This window comes from Blennius ocellaris (genome assembly GCF_963422515.1).
Source record: "Blennius ocellaris genome assembly, chromosome: 24".
Classification (NCBI taxonomy): Eukaryota; Metazoa; Chordata; class Actinopteri; order Blenniiformes; family Blenniidae; genus Blennius; species Blennius ocellaris.
This window is the reverse complement of record NC_137673.1, coordinates 4,375,167-4,401,918: the sequence shown is the minus strand read 5'-3', so window position 1 is coordinate 4,401,918 and position 26,752 is coordinate 4,375,167. Positions and strand designations below refer to the sequence as shown.

Sequence of the window (26,752 nt, the reverse complement as noted above, 5' to 3'; positions counted from 1 at the left end):
CTTTTCAATTAACTCACATTCATGCGTCTGATGCACTTTTCCTTTTTTTTTCTTTTCATTCCGGGCACTTCAGTCTAATTAAAAGATGAATTCTGGTACCTGGATCTGAGCAACACATGTTCGCTTGCCGGAGCTTTTTTGCCGGCGGTGTTTCGGCGCATGCTACTGGGTTAGCGTTTCACCTTCGTAACAGCAAAGGTTAATTTATTTATTCATGAGTACTTCAACTTAATTTCATTTAATCTAATCACGAAATACTCAGTTCGTGTTGGCTTTACATTAAAGGTTTAAGTTTCTGCTTCGTGCAGAACACACACTAACAACACACACTAACAACACACACTACACACACCTGACAGTTGCACCACATGGCCGACGACAACCACGTCCACCTCCCGCATCCTGATGAACCAGCACTGATTCTCCGGGAAAATGAAGCCAATGAGCTAAACTTTAGCTAACAAGTCATTTCAATAAAGTCTTATTTTTGTGCAAACAGACGGCATAGTGTTATAAAAAGAAAAAGTACGACAATAAGTTCAAGAAGTCGACACAAAATAATCCCATTTACATAAAACTGCCTTCGTCGCCACAAATGATGGTAGATATTGTCGAATCCAACTGTTTTCCTCCAAATTATTAGAAAATGATTTATTATTATTGTCATTATTAGTAATATCTGTTTTATTACTGATATCGCATGACCAAAACTTTGGCTGCTCCCATTCAAGTAAGTAATCACTCTAATTCATGGCATAAATAATGAGCTAAATAATTATTAATAGCAGTAAAGAAGATATATCACCTGGAGCCTGAATGGGATTGTTGCAAAGCAAACAAGACTTGAAGCATTTTGGTGTTTCAGCCAGAGTAAGGAAAGCTTTTTCTGGGCTTAATTAGTATTAGTTGCACAAAAGCTGAGGAAATAAAACATTTATACACTGTTTATGTGCCAAACTTTGCAAGTCAGAATGATTATTTGAGCAATTTCTTTAAATGTATCGAGAAACACAAATCTTTTGATTGAAAAAAATGTGCCTACTCATTGAAATATTTAGAAATCTCAACACTGGGGGTGTCGTTAAAGAATCTTTCATTTATTTTTCCAGGTCGGGAGGAGTCGATTTTTTTCTGACGACGGAGGAGTTCGGTTTCAGATACTGCACACACGCCGCCTCCTCATCCTCGCAATATCTCCTCACAAATCCTCGCCGATTCGTACCCGCAGCGAGCGACGGAGCCGCTTCGCCCGCCTCGACAAACAGCAGCCGGATCCGCCGCCGCTTCCGGCGCCTCGCTCGGCAAACAGCGAGAAGATTTCCCGAGCTCCGGGACGTAATTAAAGACAAACCGTGATTGATCTCGTTTGTCTACCTGAGCACTTCGCTCCGCTTCCTCCGAGGTCAGAGGTCACCGCTGGTTTTGCCTGAAGCACAAATTCCTTGAAAGTTACAATGTTGCAACTCTCTCTCTCTCTCTCTATTACACACACACACACACACACATACTCCCTCTGCCTGCCCACACACACACACACACCTAGAAAAACAGGCATGACTGTTGTTCATGCATGTCTGGCGGAGTGGAGCTCTGTGGAGAGGATCTTTGATCTCAGCCAGGCGGCCTACCAGCTCCTCCACTATTTGCATTCGGTCTCCGGGGTCTGTTGCCTTCTTGGCCCCTCACCAGCTTCAGATGCAGGTTGCGGAGGTAGCCAGAGGGAGATTCCCACACATTCCTGTTTGCGAGACTGTGTGCTTAAGGTTGCGATTGTGTGATTTTGTGCATGCACCGGCCTGTGTTGTAGCAGGCTCCGAATATATAGCGAGTGAAGAGCGAGAGTACCTGGGCCAGCAGCACATCAAGGGAAAGCAAGAGGGGAGAGAGAGAGAGAGAGAGAGAGAGAGATGGAGGGAGAGAGAAAACAAGCTGGGAAAGAGAGGATTGCGTACAAATAGGAGTGAGACGGGGGAGAAAGAGAGCGAGGCCTCTCCAGGAGGTCACCGAGTTTCTGGATCTCCGCTCCTTTTGTCCCACACCACATTCCATAGCAACAATCTGACCAGTGAGCCAGCGAGCCGAAAAAATGAAAAGAAATATAGAGCAAAGAAAGAAAAGAAGAAGAAGAAGAAGGGGAAAAAAAAAGCCCACCTCAGACTGTATAGCGTCTGAGTGCAGCCGACTTCCCACAGGCCACAAACGAATCCATCACATTTAGGTTAAAAATACAATCAGAGACAGACGAATGACCTTTGACACAATGAGCAAGTGAAACACATTGTGTTTTTCCAGGCGTACGTCAGGTTGTCTAAATGCTAGTTTGCGCGCATTTCTAAATGACATGCGTGTAATTTTTGTATAATGGAGGACCGAATGAGACCAAACATGTCACAGAGTGACCACAACATGAGATATATGGTAGAATAATGATGGACGTATATTTATATAATGTATGCAAATACGTTTACTGCACTTATCGTATATATGTTGAGGCCAGGTTTGGAATTCCACGTTGGAGTTCCAGATAACAACACCTAGATTTGATTTGTTCATGTTGATTATTAACAATGAAACTGGAACAATGTAATAATGTACAAATGGGAAATAATCTGCAAATAAATGAAAAGGAAAATATCATTATTGTAAGTAAGTAATAGGATGATAATGAACTGTGATTATAGATTACTGGGGAGGTGGAAGGACTAATTAAGTTTGACTTCCTCCAACCAATGTTCAGACATTTTGGATTAGAAACATGTGATTGGAATTCCGGATCAAGATTCCAATCTGGGCCTCAGCATATGTAAACACCAACTTGCACTGTACATAGATGAGCACACACACTTAGATATACTCAGAGATATAGAAGTATTTACCTGTGTCAGGTGTACCCTCAGACTGAAGATAGTCGGCGACGGATCCTGGACTGAGGCAGAGACAGAAACTGGATGTGGAGCTGCAACGACAGGCGAGAGGGAATCAGGGCTGACGAGACACAGCTGCAGACAATCAGGGATCAGGGACGAGACACGACGGATCACTATGACAAGAAACCTCAAACATAAAAAAAGAGCAGACCTAACAGAGAGACTGGACGTGATATAACAAGACAGGAGGAACTATACTGAGGGAACAATGTGAACAAGAAACATACATGTTAGAAATAAAAGAAATGGACGAGGATCCAGATCACGAGGAGGAAAAGGGAAGTGCAATAACGTGACGACACCACGTTGCTTGTTTACATAACGAAACCACACGGACGTGTGTGCAGAGAACAATACGCTACAAACGTGAGCAAAATGGACTAATGACGAATTTGATTCCATTCGCGGTGAATCTCAACGATAAAACTGGACTGCAAGTGAAGCCGCCATGTTTGTCTGGCCATGCGCAGTAATAGCGCTCCGTATCTTGGGAGCTGGTATGTAAAAAAAAGTCACGTTTGCAGTGGATCCGAGCAACGGTGTTGTGTAAACCCCAACCCTAAACCCCCCTTAAAAAAGTCAAGAACATTTTGCGGTTACATTCGTTTCCGTTGTCGGGTAAACAGGGCCTGACACCCAAAACAAAAGCGTCCAAATCAATGCAGCAGAGCTGCGACACTTCACACTTCCTTCAAACAGCAACGCGTTTTGAACAAATCCTGTTTTTATAACAAGTCTGTAATTTTCCTCCACATTTCTCACCTTGACGAACCCCGCTCACCCGTGAATTATTTGTATCTCCGGGAGGATTAAAGAGGATTAAAGCCTGTTTGAAGCTTGTTCTTGCCTGATATTAGAGGTTTACCTCCAAGTGGCTGAATATGTGTTGAAGAATTAAAAAAAATAAAATTTTTGTCCTCAGGTGTTTGGGTGGAGAACTTCGGTTTGGTCTCAACTGCACACAAACCACTAATAAACCTTAATAATAGGTCATTTATATAATTGTGATATTGTCTGATTGGATGACTTAATTGGCACGTTTGGCGCAGAGACAGCGTCAGCAGGAACCACCTCTTAGTGCCTCGTCTGCCTTTTTGAAGCCGCCGATTCAAATGAGACGCTACAAAAATCAGGTTTTGCAGAGTTGGGTGACTTAAGAAGACATCGAGAACCACGCGAGGTCATTTTCTAAAAAATAAACGATAAAAAGTTCAGTTTTGCTGTTGGAAAACGTTCACAATTGCAAATGTATCAATCAATGACCGCTTTTGTCTCCAATGCATTCTGGGTGATTTCAGTCCAACTTTAGATTCTCGGTTCCTCCATGTGAGCGTTTGCTGGTTCTCCCTGAGCACATGTAGCTTGTTTTTGTGTTTTTTTCATGTTCACTTTTATTTTCCTTCTGGAGAGACGTTCCCGGTGCTTCACAGCTTAAAAGAGAGGACTTCTTCTTTTCCTCCACCACCAATTAACCCAAACTTTCTGATCATGGTCAAGCTTTGCTGAGTGAATCTTTACCAACAATATGTGAGATCGCGAGGTTCTGTCGAAGACAAACAAGCTGAATCTACAAAAAAAAAAAAACAAACAACGAAACAAAGCAAAGACTTTTGGGCATGGATCCAAAATGAGATGCAGAATAAATGTGGCTCGTTGTTGTGAGAAGACCCTTGAAGCTGGCATTTCCAGCTATGCAAATCAAGCGCTGCCTAAACACAGGAATCCTGGAAATTGCCGATTGCTCGCTGGTTTGGGCACTCTTAATGCATTTCCCCCGTGCACCGAAGTCAGGGAGTTCGTTCTTGTTCCCATCGGTAATTTGAAATGTAATTACCCGTCATTTCAGAGCGCTTCAGGAGCCTGACACCTACATCTCCCTTTCCGCCTCTCTGTCTTTCCCCTCTCTCTCTCTCTCTCTCTCTCTCTCTCTCTCTCTCTCTCTCTCTTCCTGGCTGTTTTTTTTTTTTTGTTGCATGCTGGTGAAGGATTGTATATTTTCCACCCCCACACATTTTTTTGAGCACTACCCCTACCATTACCTATGTAAATGACTCCAGCTCAGACAGGCGGTTTACAGAGCCACCTCTCCTACACCGTGACTAAATGAGCGCTTTTACATGCGCGCCGGATGCCGGCTCAGATCCCCGCCGAGGCTACGTTCAAGGAAAATCTGTTTTGGGTGCCTCTTCCTGTCCGCCGGCGTCCGTGAACGCGTGCAGATATGCGGCGTATCAAAGGAAACTGGAATATTGAACAGCTGTCAAAGCCTGGGACCGAGATCTGGCACCTGTTGCACCTGCGTCGTCGCTAGTTCATGCAATGAGCACGTTTTTACGACTCTGTGCTCAAATAATCCACATACAATGCTGCATAAGTCAGAACTGATTTCATGATTAAAGTCACCGGCCTTGCAGCTGAATGCTGTCGTGATAAATACACCAGTGAGGCAAAGCTTGGTTACTGTGGTCAAGCTCCTGGAACTGACCGTGACCTTTGGCATCATTCAGCATTGTTCAGAAAATGGACGGGTGCAATACTGTGGATTGTTTCAGCACTTTTCAGTGCAGATTTTTGCAACTCTACATTTTGTGCTGTTTTCATTTTTGAGCCGCTTGTTAACAACCCGACGTTGCATTATGCAACACCTGCGCTGTGTCAGGCGAGCTCTCTGGCCCCCCGGCATCCAAAATCATATGCAGAAATCTGGGAGTCATTTACATTTTGGAAAACCTCCGATCGGAGTCTGGAGAGTTCAGCCACGCGGCGACTCCGCCGTGCAGCCGGCGGCACAGCCGAGGTCGACGGCGTTGTCAAATGCGGCACCGACGTCCCAATCGTGGCCGAAACCATAAATATCGACTCTGCGAGAGCATGAAAGCAAAATACATGCTATGACTTCCAATCGAGAGAGACGACAGATTTTTACCGGATAAACTCAATACTTTGTGTGTCGGTGTCTTGCTGAGGCTTATATTTCAGTTATCAGACCATCATCCCACAAAGTGTGTGTGTGTGTGAATGTGTGTGTGTGTTAAAACTCTGATCTCAAGCAGCTTGAAACCTTTTTCCAGCTTGCAAATGCTCCCCTGCCTCGCCGGCTACCTGCAGACCGCACACTTTTAAGAGTGTCCTTGCTTTTCTTTGCACATGCGAACACTCACTCAGGCAAACGCCGCTGATGGAAGAAGCGGCGGCGGCGGCGGCGGCGGCGGCGGCTTCGTGTCGGCGTGACACGGCTCAGACACACCAGAGTGTTTTCTCAGACGCCTCAACTTATTAACGGTTGCATTAATTCTAAGGATTGAAAAAGGCCAATGGCATGTTTGATATTTCAACTCATGATAATTCATCTTCTATACATTTCAGGGTCGGGAGATTTTATATAGATATAAAATGACGAAGTCATCTGATGTTCGCAAAATGTTACTCTGGTGCTATTATACTGACAATTTCAATGAGAATATTTGCCTTAAATTCCTGACTATAAATAAAGGGACATAATGGAGGATTTTGCCGCACTTTGACGCCCCCAGTGAACCGAAAGAAGTCACAAGAAGAGACGAACAACTTCTTAAAAAAAAAGGTAATTCAAAGAAGAAGGCCAGCAGGAATAGCTGGTGGCGCGTTTTATTTTTAAAACCTCGTTCCAGAAAAGTTTCACGTTTGCGCGACTTCTTTTTGAAAGAGATGTCCGTTGACACGGAAACAACCCTGAAAAGGACGTTTTCATGCTGAGCGTCTCGAGGTCGCAGAGAACGAAACGGATTGTTGACACGTCGACTCTCAACGGTAAAACTACCAACATTGTCGTTATTGTCCATTTTGTTTTTTTTAACCATCGACATGAAGACGGAGCTCCAAGCGTTTTTTAAAAAGTTGAGTTCTCAGTGGCTCGGATCGCCGTTGTAGACCGAGGAAAGTTTCACGACGTCACTCATTTCAAACGTTCATCTGAACGCCTTCCGTTATCAACCGTTCCTCGTCAAATACGCCAACTCTCTGAACTCAGTTCATCCGTTCATTGGCATCAGGTCTTGCTCATGCTCGAGGGGTGTGAAACCGGTAATTACTCTGCTGTTATTAGATTGAACCCGCCCAACCCCTCCATCCCTCCACCCCCCATGATCCCACCACCGAATCACTTGCATTTCTTCTCATGTGACGGCTCCTCCGCCTCGCGCGGCGGCGGCCGGGTGAATTCAGATCACTATTTATAACCTTGTTGCAGTGCAGGTTGCTCAGATTTTCTTTAATTTGAAACGAGCTCGGACTCTCGGAGCTCCTGGAGGAGAAAGGAGGGATTCTGACGCGCCGGGCCGCTGGTCGGCGTCGCTGCGTGACCCCGCGCAGCCCCGCAGCCCGCCGGCTTTATGCATATAATGGAGGTAAATGCATCCATTATGAGCTGCTCAGTGGGGATGAGTCACAGGTGTGCACAGCAGAGGATGCTGGCCTTCTCAAGACACACACACACACACACACAAACACACACACACACACACACACACACACACACACATGCACACACACACACACACACACACACATGCACACACACACATGCACACACACACACGCACACACACAGGTGACTCTGAAATGTGGTCTTTTACTTTTAATGCTGCGTGTAGGTGTGCACACACATGCAGTTGATGCGTGGGGGGGTGGAGTGGTCAACTGATGAGGCACTGTGGAGGCTGAGAGCTCTGGAGAGTGGTGTGTGTGGGTTGGAAGCCTCCTCTTTTTTTTTTCACAAACACACACACGCACACACTCTGAGACACACACACACACAAAGCTGGAGGAGGAGGAGGAAGAGGAGGAGGAGGAGGAGGAGGAGGAGGCAGCAGAGCTCGCTTCGCCGGCTGTCCATTGATCAGTGGAGAGGCTGCCAGACTTAAAAGATGAGTGTAGTGACCGGTGGCGAGCAGAGCGAGGGAGCCGGCGCTCCGGCAGAGGCAGTTTACAGGTAAAAAAAAGCAGAGTGGCTGAGGCGGAAGAGGCAGACCACACCGTCTGGGGGTCGCCCCCTGGGGGGGGGGGGTATTAACAGTCTGGACGAAGCCCGTTGGTAAGCACTCCATGTTTCTGTGTCTTTTCCATGTGCACATAGCGACCGGCTGCCCATTTGTATGCCTGTGTGTGTGCGTCTCGCGCTGCCCATGCTTCATGTGTTGAGCCACTGCGGAGAGGAGAGTGAGGGGGGGGGTGGGGGGTTGGGGGGGGGGGGGTGATGCCAGGCGTTTGTCTCCACAGCAGCAGGAGTACAAATCTTCCAGGCTTTCCCTTTTCCACTGCAGACATTCACTCTGTTATCTGTTCAATTAAACGCGGCAGCGGCAGCGGCAGCTCCTGCTGCAGGATTCATTCACAGCGAGAGCTTTCAGAGCTGAATGAAGCTTTTCCAGCACCAGACTATGTAGTAAGAACGGCAGCGCTTTAGAAAAAGAATCAAATAAAAATACACTCGAGGCACAAAAAGCTGCCCTGAGGGGCGACGGCGCCGAGATTCTGGACGGATGCTCCCGTCTCCGTGGCGACACAGGATGCACATCACCTGCAGTCACTTTTGTTTTCCGATGCGACTTTTTTGTTTCCGTTCCATTTTGTATTGAATACAACAGCAACAACAACAAAAAAAGCAAAAGACGAACTGGGAAGTCGGAGGGGGTACCACTGTCAAGTGGGAAAATATACATCTGAACACAAGTGGGAAGTTTCTGAGGTGGTCATGTGACGTCAGTTAACTGGTGCAACAAATCCAGATCTGCAAAATTTCCACACAAATGAAATGACAGTCGTACTGGGAACTAGGGAAGGTTCCACTTTCAGGTGGGAAAAAAACACATCTGAACACAAGTGGGAAAGTGGGAAGTTCCCGAGGGATCACAGATGGTCATGTGATGTCACCTGGCTCATCAGAGCAATTCTCTTCACACATGCAAAACCAAAAGACGGTAATACTGCGTTCATGAGCAACTGGAAACTGGGAAAGATTCCACTTTCAGGTAGGAAAAACACATCTGAAAACAAGTGGGAGGTTTTCCAGTGATAGCAGAAGCTGATGTGATGTCCTGCAATATGAAAGTGTTTATTGGCCTTTCTTTTTTTTGCAGATGGCAAAGCTCCCAACTGGGAAATAGTACTTTCATCTCTAGTAACTTCCCAAATTCCCAGATCCATGATTGCACCATTACACCTTAAAGGCTGTTTCTGAATGTCAAAGTGTCAATAAATGAAAAAAATTTACATTTTTTTATTTGTTTAAAAAGTCAAATGAGAGTAATGTTGCACTCACAAGGAACTGGGAAGTGGGAAAAGTTCCACTCTTCAAATGTGATAAATATATCTCAACACAAGTGGGAAGTTTCTGAGAAATCCCAAAAGCCCAGTGTCACAATAGACCAACACTGAGCCAACTTTTGTTGTTGTCGTTGCTTGAACGTCCCCAACTGGGAAATGGGACTTTCCCACCTGGCAACTTCCTAAATTCCTAGCTGCTGATCACACTGATGATACCACACTAGTTATTGTTGATAGGGAGAGTCAGTGGAAAAGAGCTAATAAGTAGAATTGTGCACATTTTTCCAGAAACAAAGTACAAATTATGGTAATGTTGGTTTATTTAGTAAACAGGAAAAACTGGGAACAACTGGGAAAAACAACATATGAGTGGCGGAGAAGTTTCTGAGAGATACAAGGAGTTAACAATATCACTAAAGATCAAATTAAGCTGACTTTGTCTGCTTAGCATAGATAGTTTCTGTTTTTGCAGAGAAGTTTGATTATATCGGCATCACAATTTTTATTTTACACCTGATTCGTTTATATTAGCATCGAGGGCAGATTGTGTACGATGAACCCTGCCAACTGGGAAAAAGTAATTTCCCACAATAAACCAGTTGAGACAAACACAGAGCCAATAAATTCACACGTGTATTAATTTGACCTTTTAAATGAGACTCCCCAGCCTGCAGCTGCGTCAGGATCACACTTGATTAGAGAGCCGATGAATGCACATTCTGGGTCACGAGGGTAAAGTGAGGTTTATTAGCAAGTGGGAAATGGGAAAGGAAATACTTCCAGGTGGGAAAAAAAATACTTGTGATCTGGGAATGTGGGAAGCTTCTGTGATTCCCAGAAGTTAATGTCTACATCAACTAATTTATGCAATATTTTAATTTATAATAAGATATTCTTTATAATAATAGTGTACATAGTTTACTACCAAAAAAAGAGCAGTTGTATTAAAGACATTTTTTTTTTTTAGCCTGAACACTCCCAACTGGGAAATATTCCTGTCTGGTAATTTCCCAAGTTCCCAGCTGCCTGAAGGCATGATTCTTGAATTATGCTTGAATCTGATTTGCTGAGAGACTGTCAAAGAGCCAATAAGTGATATCCAGATTAAAGACATCATTTTAAGTTTTGATCCCAAATCTATTGAACCCAGTTGCATTAAAAAAAAAAAAAAAGAAAGAAAGAAAAAAGAACTGAAGATGATTTCGGCTTCAGACTGCATTCCCTTCACTTTCTCCCGGTTCCCACATGGGAACTGAAAGCAAAGACAGACCTCCCACTGTCAGATGCAACGGGCCCGTTTCTCAGACAACCGGGGCCCCGGGAGGTCCCCGGACCCCAGTTTGTGCCGCGCTGCGCGCAGAGGCAGGCAGCAGCTGAAGAATCCCCTTTATAATATGGAGGCAACACACGTTGACGTGTCGCGCTGCGCTTCCGACCACTCGTGTCGGTCCGCGTCCTGCGCACACGCGCGCGTCCGCTCTCACGGTAAGTGGAGACACTTTAGCTTTTTTTTTTTTTTTTTTTCGGATTTTATCTCCCGGTGGGGGGGTGAAAAAAAACGTGGACTAACTTTCCCCTCTTTCCTCGGGCTGGAGGAAAGAGATACAAAGAAGTTTATCTCACTTTTTTTTTTTTGTGGGGGGGGGGGTTCGATCCGCTCCGCGCGAGATTGCGCAAAATATGAAGAAGCTGGGAAGGATTGTTTTCCTGTGGACGGTACCGAACGCGTGTTGTCGTTAAAGCCCGTCTCATCAGCTCCGGTATGCGTGACTTTGGCCACGCGGGGAGCACATTTCAGTGCCTGCGCGTTTCAAAAACACCACTTTTACGCACAAAGTGATGTTGTTTTGGATCAAACCTCGAATGTTCTTCAACACAATCTTGGAGGTTTTGGTTACTTTTCAGGGCCAAGTGCGGTGCTCGGTCCAGTGTGTGTGAGTGTGTGTGTGTGTGTGTGTGTGTGTGTGTGTGTGTGTGTGTGTGTGTGTGTGTGTGTGTGTGTGTGTGTGTGTGTGTGTGTGTGTGTGTGTGTGTGTGTGTGTGTGTGTGTGTGTGTGTGTGTGTGAGTGGGGGCAATGCGCAAAGTGTGTGGTCTCTCCGATCCTCTCCACCCCCGCAGAGACGCACGGTTTGTGCGCGCGCGCACACATGCATTGCGTGCGTCTCGGTCGGGCATGGACGGACGTCTCCGGGTCTGAGGAATGCGCCCGGCGTTTTTTCTGGGTTTCTTTCTCTCTCCCTCGCTCTCTTTTTTCACATTAAGAGCAGTTTGGGAAGCGCAGCCACCAACGACAAGTGCGCTGCGGCGATGCCCGCGCACATCCGGTGACAGCTTTCACAATAAAAAAAAAAGAAAAAAGGGATCATCAACACACTTCCTCGATTCTGATTAAATTGGGTTAAATAAATGCAGGGAAACGTGCCAGAATACATAGATAAGGCTCCTATTACAGCGGATATAACGCAGTTATTACATCTATTTGAGCAGATTAATCAGGTTGAGGAACATTTCCAGGGATTAAGTGACTTTTCCTTCAAATTGAGTCAATAATCGTGCATAAACGGGCAAATGTTTTGCATTTACGTTCCTGAACGTTATTATTACGACCCGCGTTCAATATCCAATGCTGGTGTATTTGTTGTGTGATGGAGGACGTTTTTAGGCTGAAAAGGCGAGTTTCCGGTGTGTGCTTGGTGGACTGCAGCTGTCTTAACATCACAGGAGGAGGAGAGGGGGGTGAAGGGGTAGTAAGGGGTGGTGTGTGTGTGTGTGTGTGGGGGGGGGGGGGGGGGGGGGGGGGCAGTCCTTGCCCTGGAGAGGAGAGAGGGGGAAATTCTTGTGTTTTTTGGTATGCGATTACCCAGCAGAGAACCCATGACTGTGGAGGAGGAGGAGGAGGAGGAGGAGGAGGACGAGGAGGAGGAGGATGAGGAGGAGGAGGAATGGTTGAGTTGAGGATACATTCCTGGCCTTCCTCTTTAAGGTAACCACATCTTAACATGTCAACATCTGACCCAAATGATTTCAGCCAGTATGACCCGTTATTTACCAAAAAATAATCCCAAAATTTCTCTTTCTAAGAAATTTTCCTTAATAAAAAAAAGGGAGGGGAGGTGAATCTAATATTTTGACTTTGACTGAACATCCCTATATTTAATTGCAATAAACCTCAATTCTAATAAAGTGTTATTCCGTAACTTTATTAGATGTTAATTTAATCGCACATTTAGCATTTATGCTAAAAGATTACCTTTAGCTTACCGTATTCTAAATCTGCTTTATTGAATGCAATTTGACATATAAAGTGGTATTTCTTTTAATGGGTAGATACTTTTTTTACACATCTGTCACAGACAAAATTATGAGCTGATGAAATTATGCTAACTCTATACATGCATACATACATACATACATACATACATACATACATACATACATACATACATACATACATAAAATTAGCTCACCCATTCCACCCATGTCCAATAATTAGCATACAACCCCTTAAAAAACTTTTTTGTATTAACATCTGCCTAGAAACTCTCTATTGGTCTCTCTCTCTCTCTCACACACTCACACACACACACAAACACACACACGGTTGAAAGCAATCACGACATATTAAATAGCGTCGGCCACATTTGTATAAAAGCAGCGGAGCTGTGCTTGTTCTTGAGCTGCTGAAGTCATAATCGCCCACTCACTAACAACAATTACTATAATGGACTGATTGTTGGATTATGCCACCAAAGTGGTTTCAACTGGCATTTGCATAATTGTTCTTAGCATATATGCACCGGCGGGCTCGCGGCTGCCATTAGCTGTAGCGGAGAGGAGAGTGATTGAGGAGTCGCACAAATTGTTTCCCAGCTGTGTGGGTGTTTTAAGTGTGTCGTCTTATTAAACCGACTGGATGTCGATGGAGGCAGCAGCGCTTTTAAAAAGGCAGGAATCGGTTAGAAGAAGCTCACACAGCGACGGGAGCGGCTGGTGTTACCAAAAAAAAACCCGAAACAATTTTAATTCCAACACTTCAAATGTAAGGAATAGATATTCCCACCTGTTGCTATTCACGTGACGGGAAAGACGTACGTCGTCAAAAGGGGCGGGGCCTTCCATTTCTTCCAAGAAATTCTGTTGGTTCAGAGTTAGGCCACGCCCCCGAGCACAAAGCGAGTCGTCAAGCTTTTAACAGCGTGAAGAAAAGAGTTGGCGATTTGTAAATGTAAGATGAGTCATTGGGCTTTTTGATGTGTTTATAGGAAGAGAAAAAGTCAATAAATAAATACTTACATCTATTTTACACTTGCTCATGTTGTGAAAATAGAATATAAAGTACTTTCACGTCGAGATTAAAAAAGGGGTTTTAGATTTTCTGGCACCTTTAAATGGCAACAGATGGACGGGTACATCTGCAGTACGGAGGGATTGTAGCAGCGAGCCAGAACAACAGCTGAACTGTATAAACATGCAGTGAGGAGGAGGAGGAGGAGGAGGAGGAGGAAGAGGAGGTGTGTGGGGAGAAGCATGGAAATCTGCCGGACCCATTCCTTTTTCTTGCTAATTTTCTGAATGGCATTCGTTGGCGAGCATTCACGCCACCTCGCGGGGGGACGTCAGCAACACCTGAAACCTGTTACCTAATCCCCTCTTTTCATGCTCATCTTTTGAAAGCAGGCCAATAACACACACACAACACACACACACACACACACTCATCCGCGCTGTGCTAATTACTCTCTGTTCCCATGGCAACGGGTAGCACCTTTTTTTCCCCCTCAGATTCCTTTCTTTCTTTTTTTTTTTTTTACATCTTGGACAGCTCGTCACAAACAAGCCTCACAATTGTTCCGGTGTGAATGCTGAGACTTTCTGTAATCAAGGAAGCAGCTGAATACATAAGATTCTCATCTTTGAGGAAATGCCACCTTACACTCTAATATTAGAGCGATTTGAGTCGATATGATTAAAAAAAACTCACTTTAGTTTTGGAGCATTTTTCTATACAAACTCCATTTAGATATATAATGAAATATTTTGGGAAATGGGCAGAAATGACATTGTGTTTCACATTATATACTAAAGTATATGATGCATAGTCATTTTTCCCTGTTTTTTTTCTTTTTACATATTTAAAAGACATTATTGTCACAGAATTGGTGTTTTATAGTTTTTGTTTCCTTTTTCTCCAGCAAATTCGACGAGTTCTTGTATCTTTCATGTGTAGCAGCACATGTTATTGCCATATAGCAATTAGAATCTTTTCGCCTTTAAGTTTTTCAATCATTAAGCTATTTACAGCATCGAATATATTTTTGTGTCGTTTTGTCATTTGTTAATGTAACTTTTTTTAAACACTTACTCAAAAAAGTACCTTCTAAAGTTCTAAATTTACCTAAAAAAATGCCTATATCTTTTTCTTTTTCATTGGAATTTAACCCAAACATTGAACTTTGTGCATGGGTGTGCATATAAGTCTTAACTGTCGCTCAAAAGAAAGAGGACAAAGACAGACAATCTTATCAAACACATAATTAAAGTGTGTATAATAGGACATTATCCTCACTGATCCTGGAGTTTTATGAATGGGCAAGCAGGAGGGGCTCTGATTGGCCGAGAGCTGCGTCCAATCAGAGAGGAGGATCGTTTGGTGGGAAGTGCATGAATGGGCAGACATTAGTGGAGGTCAGGGTCCGGTGTGTGTGTGTGTGTGTGTGTGTCTATACATAGCTGTGGGAAATACACTGCTGATTTGTTTTTTTTAAACAGCAATGACAAAAACAGTTTTTTATAAACTGTCAAACCTCTAAATCTCCACCTGTTCTTTTTTCCAGGGATCCGGACATGTGACCCCCCCACCCCCAACCACCACCATCGTCATCATCACAGAGGAAGACGACCTCACACTGTCAGCATGGTCTCGATGAGCTAATAGGACGCAGAGGGACGACGTGCACAAACACTCAAGGACTCATAAATAACTGCATCGTCTGTCAAGAATAATGTGTTTTAATGCTGCAATGAGGGTGCAAAGATTCTTTTTACATGATTTTTAGAGGGGGTGGAGGAGGTGGAGGGGTGACGGAGTCAAACATCCACAGCATCCTGCTGAGTCATGTGAAAACAGAAGTGATCCAGAGAGGAATCCACCCACTTACAAGCCAGCACGCTATGAAACTCAAATATTTGATTAAAATCCATGGAAGTAACAATGCAGATCCACAATTTGTTTTGCTGGAGAAAACAGAACAGTTAATCACAATTAAAAAAATAAAAAAAAGTTTGAGGGGATCATGTTTGTAGGAAAAACTAAATGAATTCTGGGGTAAATTTAGAGAAAAAGTTTAATTTTGGACATCCGTTTACTGGCGTTGGAAGACTTTCCACCCTCGTTTGCAGCATTTTTTTTTTTTTGTGAAGACTTCCCCGTTTCGATGCGTTTACCTGCGTGAGGATCACCAGGAGTCCCTCGGTGGGCGTCCGTCCTCGGGGGGGCCCCTCGGCGGGGGGGCCGTCGGCGGGTGCTCAGTAGTCAGTGTAGATCCTGTGGGGCTGGCAGCAGCTACATCTGGCTACTGGGTCTCTGCAGACGAGCCCACAGCGGCGCCCGCGGGCCAAGTCGCCCGACCCGGACTCCCCCCACCCTCTTCCTCCCCCCCCCCCCCCCCCCCGCCTCCCGGTGGGAGTCGTGGACCTGGCATACAGTGTAGGATCCTGTGTGTGTCGGCCTACAGCTACATTGTCTGCTGGGTTTCGGGCCTCCCGGCCCCCCCACCCACCCACCCTCCCCGCTGCGCTGCGCTGCGCTCAGGAACCACACGGCCGCCGGACCACTCCATTCCACAACTCTTGTGTTTATTGACTCGTCATAAAACATTCTTCAAACAATAAAACAATTTTTTTTGTTGTTTTTCTTAAAACGTCCCGTTTTTCTGTACAATGCTTATTTATATATAGAAAATGTACGAGGAGCCGTGTTAAAATGACAGGGCTCCTTCAAATTTAATGGCAGGTACTCTGGAAAAAAATAACAGCATTCCATCGACAAATATTTTCAAGCAATAAATATGTATTTATAAATAGTGTAAATTTACATCGAGATTAGAAACTGAAAAAAAAAAAATCACAAATTAAACTTAATTCCATAAGTCTATGTGCAACCCATTTTCTTTGTGACTTGGCTAGTAAGTTTCTTTTTTTGTAGTTTTTGTATTTTTTTTTTTACCTAAGAAACAAACGAAAAAGACAAAACAAAAGCTGTAAAAAAAAAAAAAAAAAGTGAAAGAAAATCAGCTAAACTCTTCACATTACAAATCTTTTACGGGGAGACAGGAAGGGGGGGTTTGCCGTCCAAAGAGTCTTAAAATGACTACCTAACATAGAAAAGGAGGAATCCAGAAATCAAAACGTTAGGGGTGGAAATGGGAGGAGGGTGGGGGGGGAAGTCAGTAGTCTTTATATGGGTGGTGTCGCCAGTTTGTGACAGTTAACAAGTATCTACAAAACGTGAGAGAGGCCCCACTCCTCCCCCGGGGTGATTGAGTCCTCAGAGAGAGAGAAAGGGTGTTTTTTTGGGAGGGGGGGGGGGTTACGAGGGTCCTGCTATCGAGCTGAGGTCGGCGCCCCCTTGAGGAGGCCCTGTGCCCACCGGCGCTTCTCGAGACAGGGTTGCATAGACAAGACGCTCGGCCGCCTCACTGCCTCCAGCCGTCGCTATGGAGACCAGCCATAAGGGAGGGTGGAGGGGGTGGATGGATGGAGGGAGAGATGGGGAAGGGGGGGGGGGGGGGGGTGGGGGCGGCCTCGGCTTTTCCTGAATATCAGAAATGGTCCGTGTGTGTCCTCAATACAAAGTTCCTGGAAAGAGACGCCTAATGTCAAGATGAAGACGAGTGAAGAGGGGGGGCCTGTGGGTAGAGCGAGAGAGAGAGAGCACCAATCAGAGCTGTTCAACATCAACATAGCTCCGCCTCCTGACCACTGGCCCCAGGACACGTACTAATGTGAACTGGTCGTAGATGTGCATCAGGTCCTCCATGCAGTGCTGCTCCAGCACCACAAAGTCGTCCAGCGTGGCGCTGCCTTTGCGAGCGCAGTCCTGGCAGTGAACCACGTGCTGCTTCTTGGACAGCAGCTCGCGGCGCACGAACAGCAGGTTGAACACCTCCACCTGCACCACGCCGGGAAAAAAATAAAGAAACCGCTTTTATACACGCCCACGCACCAACAAGCTGCAGAATCAGTGCTAATATTGGGCTAATATTGTTAGCATGTCTCAGCCTGGCTTCCTTTCGTGCAGGAAGAGGCTGCAGACGCCCCCTAGTGATCGATGACGGTCTGTCCTGAACGTTTCAACAACTCGTCGGCTTCACTGACCTCACAGATGGTGCAGTAGTGCGCCGGCTCGTCGCGGGTCCTCGGCCGCAGCACCGTCTCCTTGCCGGCGGACGTCAGCGCCTCCTTCACCCACTGGCACTGCTTGAGGGTCCGCAGCAGACAGTACCTGCCCCCGGAGGAACGTCACGTTAGTACCGCGTGAGAAGAGGGGGGGGGGGGGGGTGGAGGTGGACTCACTTGATCATCTCGAACAGCTTGTGGTCCGACACTTTGATGTTGCGCGCCATGTTCCAGGAAAGGTGCACCATGGGAACCACGGACTTGACGCTCTGCAGCTTGTTCCACTCGTAGCGCTCCACGGCCAGCTTGTACTGGTGGGCTGAGGCAGGAGGACATTGTGGAACGTGAGGAACGTTTCAGATCCTTCTAACTTCACACTTAAGCTTAAAGAAAACACATCGATTCACCAACCGATTCCTCAGAGGATTCTTTCCTCAATAACACTGATTGACGTTTTAGCGTCAAACATGCAGCGAGTGAGAAAACCGAAAGGGCTGATCCGGCCGGCAAAGACTGAATAAATGTTTTTAACTCCATTTTTGATCAAAGTAAGCGCAGTTTCTATGAGTTTTCTCTAATGGGGGATGTGTTGTGTTAGTCAGACGCGGTGAAAAGGCCAACGGGAGCAGCCGTACCGGTGAGCGGCCCCACGTTCCAGGCGATGTTGTTGCACCAGCCGATGGCCTGCACCCAGTGCACCGTCCCCGTGTTGAGCCACACCAGGTCGCCCGGCCGCTGGATGAAGCGGTACACCGGCACGTCGGCCTCGTACAGGTCCTCCAGGTTGGGCCACCACGAGCCCATCAGGAAGTTGATGTTGTTCTTCTCGCAGAAGTTGCTCATCACGCCCCAGTAGGGCTCCGGCACGGCGAACCACTCGCAGTCCCCCGGGCCGATGTTGATGTTGACGGCGCAGAAGTTATTGTGTTCCTGGTGGCCTGCGCACGGGGGGGACAAAAAAACAAAAAAAGTAACGGTCAGTGCTGGAGTCCACAACACCACCAGGATGGTTTTGCTGTTGAGACACCGACCCGGGATCCTGCTGCCGGGGACCTTCATGTAGAGCTGCACCGTGTTCATGCCCAGGATGGTGTGGCCCACGTGGCTCAGCAGGTTCCCGGCTGAGACCACGCGAGCAAACGCCGGCAGCTTGCTGAGCTCCTGCAGCTGCTGCTTCCACCTGGTGGACACGTTTGGTGAGATCAGAAAGGAAATCCTTCAGAAAAAAAAAAAATATATATAAGAATTTACAAGGAATCAGATCAATACGCACTTCTTCTCATCAGACACGTCGATGTTGGTTCCAAACTTGATGTGCTTCAGGGGTCCCCGCCTCTTCCGGGCAGCACTGAAACCACACAAGTGAAAACAGAATTGAGTGACCAGAGTGAAAAAGACAATTAGATTGGTGACTGACGACGTACAATGAAAAAAAAACTAAAGTATTTACCTCTCTGCTGACGCTGGCTCCGTGTCTGAAGGCTCCTTCAGCGCCTTCTTCTCGTTCTCCTCCTGGGGGAAAAAAAAAAAAGAGGCAAAGAATTTAGAAGCAGTTCTTTCAATCCGGTGGTTTTCAGGACCTCATTCTCACCCGCAGGGACTCCTGGAAGGAAGCGGCCTGATACTGAGCGTATTTGGCGATGGTGGTGTGGGCGCGGGCGCTCTCGCAGCGCCACATCTTCTTGATGCCCGTGGGGTCCCAGTTCTCGTCGGCGGGCTGCGACAGCTGAGTCCACACCTCCACCAGGTGCTCGGGGTTCGCCTCCACCAGCGTCTTGGTGGAGAACAGGCCCAGATCTGCACACAGAGGAGAGTCACACACCTGATGCTGCTGCGGTTTGAATACAGGAGGGGAGGGGGGGAGGTTTACCCAGTTTTAAAGCTCCGGCCAGGCCTCTGATGACCGTGACGGGGTTGGAGGGGTTTGTGCAGAACTGGTGCAGCGGGGGGAAGAAAGCATCTCTCTTGTTCTCCAGCTGCAAACACACGAGACGTTAGACGACACGCATCCACCGCGACACGGACTTCCTCTCCGGTGAACTCACGTAGATGCTGGGCGTGGGCGGGTTGAGCTTGTCTTTGGGCAGGACTGGTGAGGGGGGCGGGGGCAGCCGCGGCGGGGGGCACTTGTCCAGGAGGATGCTGCTGTTGGAGAGGCCGTTCTTCCCCAGATTTCTGCACAGAAACATGGGAGCTGAGCGATATCTGCATGGCAACAGGGCGGTTACATAATCATCCGGCTGGGGTTGTGCAATGACGCCACGTGGCCACTGGGGGGAGACACGCTCCAAACAAAGCAGATTCTGCAGAGAGAATGCAGCTTCACACGCTGTCACAGTGCAGCTGATCGCATTCGTCAATAAAAGGTGATGATTTTAACACTGATTGGAATCTGCAGGGACTAAACGATTTGAGCTTAAACGTGATCGCGATGAATGAGACGAATGTCCTGCTGCCCCAGTCTCACCTGCAGGCCTTCAGCACGTCTGTGGAGCTCGGGTATATGGATATCGAGGATGAAGACGATGAAGAGGAGGAGGATCCCTGTCCGTGTGGCGGCGTGGCTTTGAGGCTGCCGACGATAGGCGGCGGCTCCGCCTTCAGCGGGCTCTGAGAGTCCTCAGAAATGCCCCCCTTGCCGTTGACGGCGGGGGCGGTCGACGTGGAGGTGGTGGGGATGATGGCGGAGGCCGTGGTGGGAGTGGAGGGAGTATTGGTGGTGGTGGGGGTGTTCGTGGGGGCGGGGCTTTGGGCTCCCGGGTGGGTGTGTTCATTGGATTTGGGTGAGGGCGTGGCGGTGGATATGGCGGAGATGGGCGAGGAGGCAGCCGAGCTGCCCTGTGCGTGGGGGGTGGGGGGAAGGACGGCCGGGTGGATGTTGTTGACCTTCTTCTGGGCCCCTTCTGAGAGCCCTTCGGCCTCCTCGGGGCCCTTCCCCCCCGCCAGCAGGGCGGACAGCCTCGGATTGTCTGCGCTAAGGCTTGGCTTTTCGCCGCCTTCCGCCACGTGATTGGCCAGGCCCTTGGCCGGCGCCGCTTTGCCTTCTGCCGGCGGCAGCGGCGACGGGGCCGTGCCCTCGGTACCCCCGTTGCCGAGGGACGTGGCGGCAGCGTTGCCTTCTTTGGTAGCGGACGTGGCGGGTCCGGCTCCACCTGAGGTAGAGGAGTGGGGGAGGGAGGGAGGGGACGGGAGGTGGTGGTTATGAGGCTGCGGCCGCGGCGACGGGGCATTAGTGGAATGTCCAACCTGATTGTTGGGGTGCAGGGGGGTGGTGGAGTTGGGGGTCAGGGGGTGGGAGGGGGTCCCCTCAGTGCTGGAGCCTGCCGCATGTGGAGCAGACCCCTTCTGAAGCCCCTGGAGGGGGGAGGAGGGGGGAGGAGAGGGCAAATGTTACTCAGCAGAAACTTCACTGCAATCACCAAGAGTCAACCTACAAGTCCAGACTGAGGGCAAAGAATGCACAGATTTAGGGACAACTTGGGCTTCGTTCACGCTGCAGGTTTTGATGCTCAATCACGATTTTTTTTTTACTGGGATCAGATATTTTCACGTGATCATTCAAATTACAATTTAAACGCGACCTTTATCAGACTGCCGTGTGAACGTGATCAGACCCGACACTTTCGGGCCCCAGAGCGCAGAAGATGCTGTTGACGGAAGTAAATATGGAATGCATGCCGGTCAGCACCGGGGTTGCCAGATGTGACTCACTGTTTCCAGTTCAAACAACATAAAACTCACACACCACAATAAAAACCGGCCCAAATCTCAGCCTGCGTAGAAATCTCGTCAAAACCGTAAAACTATTATATGTGTAATAAAGAACACGTCATAAACACACAATTGCACAAATTAAACAAAGTTAAAAGGCAAGATAATTTTGCTCTGCAATTGCAGGATACCCGACTTATCTGCCAACACTTGTATGCTCGTGTAGATCCATTTTCAGGTTGTTGTTAAATTGGAGTCGACAAAACGTCGAGGGAAAGAAGAAGAATGAGGGGAAAAAAGAGCTAACATTTGGTTTCCTACGGTGATTATCCGTGACGTCAGTCACATGTCAATGACGAAAGAAGTCGCAAGTAGAAAAATATTCTTACTGGTGCCACGTGTAATTGATCCCTGGGTCTGGTGTGAAAATAATACATCCAATTTGCAGCATTGCCACAACACCGATCGGATGTGTCGCTTGTGAGCAACAAATTAAAAAATCTGAATTGGGTCTCATTTCCCTGCAGTGTGAACCTGCCCATATAGACCGTTTGAAATGTTTTTTTGGCCTCAGTAAGACACGGAGAGGATGCGGCTCCACTGGGGTGAGCCTACAATACTAAACTCAGGGCAAAGAAATGACCTAATTACAGGCACATCTCCAGAGGTTTACAGGTTCTGTTTGGAGGTAAATGAGGGTTAATTTGTCCATAATCTAAACTTACAGGCAATATATAGCAACATGCAGTGATTCCAAACAAAACAGTGCCTGCAAGTCTAGACTGAGGGCACTTGGAGCCCGAAATTAAAGAGAAATCTCTGTGTTTTCACAGGAGAGGTTTGTTTCTGCCGCTACAGAGATAATTAACAATATAGAAGAGTGCCATTTAGAAAGCCACGTCGTTAACGAGAGCACAAATTTTGAACAAGTGCCTCACCTGAGAGGAGTTTAGGTGCAGGGCCTGGTGCGGCGCAGCGTCCTGTGTTAGCGTGGTTGTGCAGGTGTGAGGTAGCGGGGCTGCGTTGCCGCTGCCGGCAGCTTGCAGGTAAGGCACGTCTCCGTTGGGCCCCGCAGCCGTGGGCCCTGGCTGATTATTACTACTACTACTACTGTTACTGCTCGGCAGCGAGTCCGAGTGTCCCACCGGCCCGTTGGCCAGCGGCGGGCACGGGGGCCGGTGCAGGGGCAGGTGGGGCCGCGTGGGGTGGAGGCCTGGGTTGGGGGAAGGGAGGGAGTTGGCGGTGGGGCCGTTGGGGAGCGAGGGGCGCAGGTGACCTCCTCCTGAGGCGTTCTGTCTCATCTGAGGGGGAGAAACAATGGGATAGGTTAACTCGACGCCGCATGCACAAGTCACATCCTGTGTCTAAGCTGCGCCAACGCCATTTTCTGTTTTCAAACTTTTGTGTCTTTTCAACCTCTTACAGCTCCGGGCTGCGTTCGGATTGTGAAGCCACCCTGGACTGGGGGAGTTGATCGCGCTTTGCATGTTTACCTGCTGCTGGTGCTGCTGCATGATGGCGAGCTGAGCTTCCAGCTGCTCCAGCATCTGAAGCTGGGGGGGCTTCAGGTTGGCCCGGTTACTCCGCAACTGTTCCAGCACCTGGAGAAAAATAAATAAAATAAGAGCAAAAGTTGGCATGACCTCAGCAGATCACAAGTCAGAAGCGAACCGGAGCAGAAATGTTGCCCACCTGTAGTTTCTGCGGGGAGAGGTACCAGTTGGGGACGGGCTGCTGCTGCTGCGTGGGACTGCCGACCCAGGAATCAGCCTGGAGGAGACAGAGCGCAGCGCGTCAGCTGGAACAAAGGCCTTGAACGCGTCTCGGTCGCTGCTCTGTTTACCTTGCCAGGACTGGACGCTCTTTTCCTCTTGGCCGGGCAGGACTGGTCCTCTGCTTGGCCCAGCGAGCCTACGTGAGGGGGCAGAGACGGACCCGAGCCCCCGCCGTCTGCGCTGTGATTGGGCTTGCAGGCCTGGACGGGGTGAAGGGAGGCAGGGGGGGTGAAAGGGGGGGAAAGGAACAGGGCAGTGCTGTGATTTCAGACACTGAAACACAGCAGAAAAGCAATCCGGTGCGTGTGGAGGCCTGACGAGGCCTCCACATGCAGAGAGGCTTACTCTTACTTACGGAAGTCTGCAGCTCTGGTTTAAAAGTGCAAGATGTAAAAACTAAGCGGCCGTGGTGTTTACAATCAAATCTGCCTGTACCTTTAAATGAATCAAAGTTTGACCTCCATGACGGTGGGGAGTGCGGCTGAAGTTTGTCACACACACACACACGCACATATATATATATATCGCTAGAAACGACAACTACTGGCGTCCACTATATGGCGATGGGGTGGATTGAATGAAGTGGTGATGAGACACTAGGGGGCGTCGCTGGGGCTTCGTGTGCAGGGAGGTCTAAGGTCAACTAGTGGACGGGAGGAAGAGGAGGAGGGAGAGGAGAAGAGGATGCACAGCCTCACCGATCTCTCACACACACACACACACACACACACACACACACACACACACACACACACACAGAAGGAAGCGGAGGCTACAGCACAGGAATTCTAAACGCAGCCTTTAGAGCTGCTTTGACCTTTCGGGGGACTGCAGTGAAATGGGAGTGTAATCCAGAATAAAGACGAATCGATTGGGAGGGAATGAACAGACAAAAAAGGATTTCATTGAAATGACTCCTGTGCTGTGGGGATGGGTAACACCCGTTCTTTACACGTTTGTTCTCAAGCGCTACCCATCAGCTTACCCCCGAGGACTTGTCTCATTCAGACCAGAAGGAAGGAAGGAAGGAAGGAAGAAGGGAGGAAGGGAGAGAGGAAGGAAGGGAAGAAGTGGGTGCATCTATCTGGTCTCTCACCTGCTGTGGTGCACTGCTCAGGCCTCCCTGCCTGGAGGTTAGCTCAGCTGGGATTGGCAGACTCCATGCCTCCTCAATAAGAGGGAGCATTTTACTTTTACCCTGTAGGCTACTGAGCTGGGGGTTACTCAACTGAGCCTAGGGGAATGGAGAACGACGTGACAAAAAACAAAAAAAGGAAAATAATAAGAACAACACAAGGCTCTTTTGTTGCTCAAACGATGACCTCAAAACAAGGAAAATGATCAGCAAATGGCAAATAGGTAGAGGTTAAAAAAAACGGACATCCTGGAGTAACTCTGGCCTGAGGATGGCTTTCAGCAACAGTACTGGCAGAACACGACCACAGATCCATTAAAACAAGCTGCTGAGCTTGTCTTAATGCCATGGGATTGTGCTGACTGGTGGAAATGTAACATTCCTTCATGCAGAGGGACAAAAATGACATTTAAGGGATGAGGAACTTAACACATGAGGTCTGGAGGAGGCTAGGGGCTGATCAGAGCTATTTGCTACTTGATTCCCAATCAGAGGTTATCAGCTCACGGGGATTGTTAAAGAACAGCAAAAAAAAAAAAAAAAAAAACAGAAAAGAAAAGCACCATGGTGGCAGAACAGAGGAAACCCTGAGAAAGCCCCATGCTGCCCTTCTTCTGCAGGGAGAAGTCGGGGGAAGGTGCAGAAAGAGGAGAGGCTGCTAGCGCTTTGCTACCTCCTGCAACTGGGTCAACTGGAGCACTCTCACACACCACTGGAATGAAATCAACCAATCAGGGATGTCCCGTGTAATCCAGGTATTTCACTGTGGCTCTGTAGACATCTTTAGCTAAGAGCTGCAACGCTGCTGCCGATACTCGACTGAACGCGGGGCTGTATCCATCCATCCATCCATCCTGCACGGCCTTCCCTTCTCCACCCACCTGCAGGCATTTGATGCGGTGGGTGAGCGCGGTGGTGTTGGTGCAGCCCTTGCTGCGCGTGGCGTTGATGTAGCACTTGATGGCGTCGTGCGGTTGGTTGCACGACTCGTACAGCGTGCCCAGGTCCATCCAGGCGGCAGCGTGGCTATGGTCCAGCTGCACGGCACAGATGTAGGCCTGCAGGGCATCCATGGGCTGGTTCTGCTGCTGGTACAGGACCCTGAGGGGATCGGGGGGGGGGAAGTCCAGCCAGGTTTAGGAGTCAAATACGTGGAGTGTGACAGCGAAGGAATGTAGACGTTTAAAAGGATACTCACCCTATAGAGCACCAGGTATCTGCACTGGCCTCTGATTTGTCTATGGATTGCCGATAAGAGATGAATGCGTCCTGGACCTTCCCAATACTCGAGTAGCACCTGCAGCAGGTGCACAATTCTCAGCCTGTGGCCACAGTGACGGAGCTTCTGTCTGCGGAGGATTGCAGATCGGTGTCCGCAACGTACCTGCCGAGGAAGTACCAGGACTGTCCGGAGTTGGGGTCCGCCTCCAGAGACTTCTGCAGACACTGGATGGCATAGCTGTCCCGACTGGCTCTGTCCCCGAGCTGTTCCACCGTGTGATGCATCCAGCCTGGGGGCGGGCGCCACATAACAAGACATGGTCTGCAATTAACCCTCAGTGCAAGACGGAGCGCTACCGCAAGTCCTTCATCCCCACTGCTGTTAGACTGTACAACAAGACTGTAAAGTAACATGCAATACTATGTGCAATAACCCCTGCATCCATGCCACTTTATCTAAGTCACCTTATCTACGTCACTTAATTGACCACTTGTACTAGGACTGAACCTGCACTGCCAACACTGGTATTATTTTTTACTATAGTATGTTTATTCTACACTCCCCCCCCCCCCCCCCCCCCCCATCATAGTTTAATTTCCTTGTATTTCATCTTACTGTATATTTTGCTCCCCTTAAAACTTATTATACTTTATTATAGTTTGTGATTATCTTATTTTTTAGTCCTATTTTTTTTTTTATCTACTTATTATTACTCATACTGTAAATATTTTTGGTCCTTAGAGTTCTTGATAGTCATTGTATATAAGATACCTCTATTCTTACCTAACTGTTTGCACATTTCTTGTCTTTCCTACTCGTGAGTCCTTAAGAGCAGAATGTAACAAGTACATTTCTCCATTGTGAGATCAATAAAGGCTTATCTTATCTCTTAAACCACTTTTCTGTGCCGCTTTGAGCACTTGGAATGCAATGATTTGATGCATTTTGTTTTACATATTGTGCAGCCCATCGAAGTTGAGCCGATATTTCTTTGAATATAAAAGCAGGAATAATCTGCGAAAATAACTTTTCGGGCGCACTGAGGAACTTTTTGTGAAAATAAAAGCGGGATTAATGAGTTGAAATCTCACCGAGCTGCTGCAGGGTCGTGGCCTTCACCTGTGCAGGAAGATCCTCCGTTTGAAGGAGAGTCTCATAAGCCTCCTTGGAAGCCCGGTATCTCTTCTGAAGAGGAGGAGGCAATGCGTTTAGAATGAACTCATCTGTTCATGCATTCAGTGAGAGCCACTGTACATCCCGAGAGAGAGAGAGAGAGAGAGA

The 26,752-nt window shown here is 47.8% G+C and overlaps 1 protein-coding gene across 3 annotated transcripts; it reads right to left on the bottom strand.

Moving 5' to 3' along the window:
• Positions 1-16,065: 16,065 nt before the first annotated feature.
• On the bottom strand, positions 16,066-26,653 carry LOC308147746 (lysine-specific demethylase 6A-like). 3 transcript variants are annotated; one of them, XM_080520073.1, is made up of 21 exons: positions 26,563-26,653; positions 25,634-25,760; positions 25,448-25,546; positions 25,131-25,350; positions 24,211-24,348; positions 23,183-23,314; positions 23,032-23,109; positions 22,833-22,940; positions 22,278-22,640; positions 20,096-20,982; positions 19,674-19,803; positions 19,499-19,604; positions 19,220-19,425; positions 19,079-19,140; positions 18,902-18,976; positions 18,660-18,808; positions 18,264-18,566; positions 17,806-17,947; positions 17,608-17,734; positions 17,231-17,401; positions 16,066-17,138 (listed from the first exon to the last, which is right to left on the bottom strand). In XM_080520073.1, exons 2-21 carry the CDS (start codon positions 25,753-25,755, stop codon positions 17,109-17,111), a joined length of 3,648 nt encoding a protein of 1,215 aa, XP_080376199.1. In that variant the 5' UTR covers positions 25,756-25,760; positions 26,563-26,653; the 3' UTR covers positions 16,066-17,108. The 3 variants fall into 3 exon arrangements, with proteins under 3 accessions (XP_080376199.1, XP_080376198.1, XP_080376200.1); XM_080520072.1 differs by having other exon boundaries at positions 16,066-17,401; XM_080520074.1 differs by lacking the exon at positions 24,211-24,348.
• Positions 26,654-26,752: the final 99 nt, after the last annotated feature.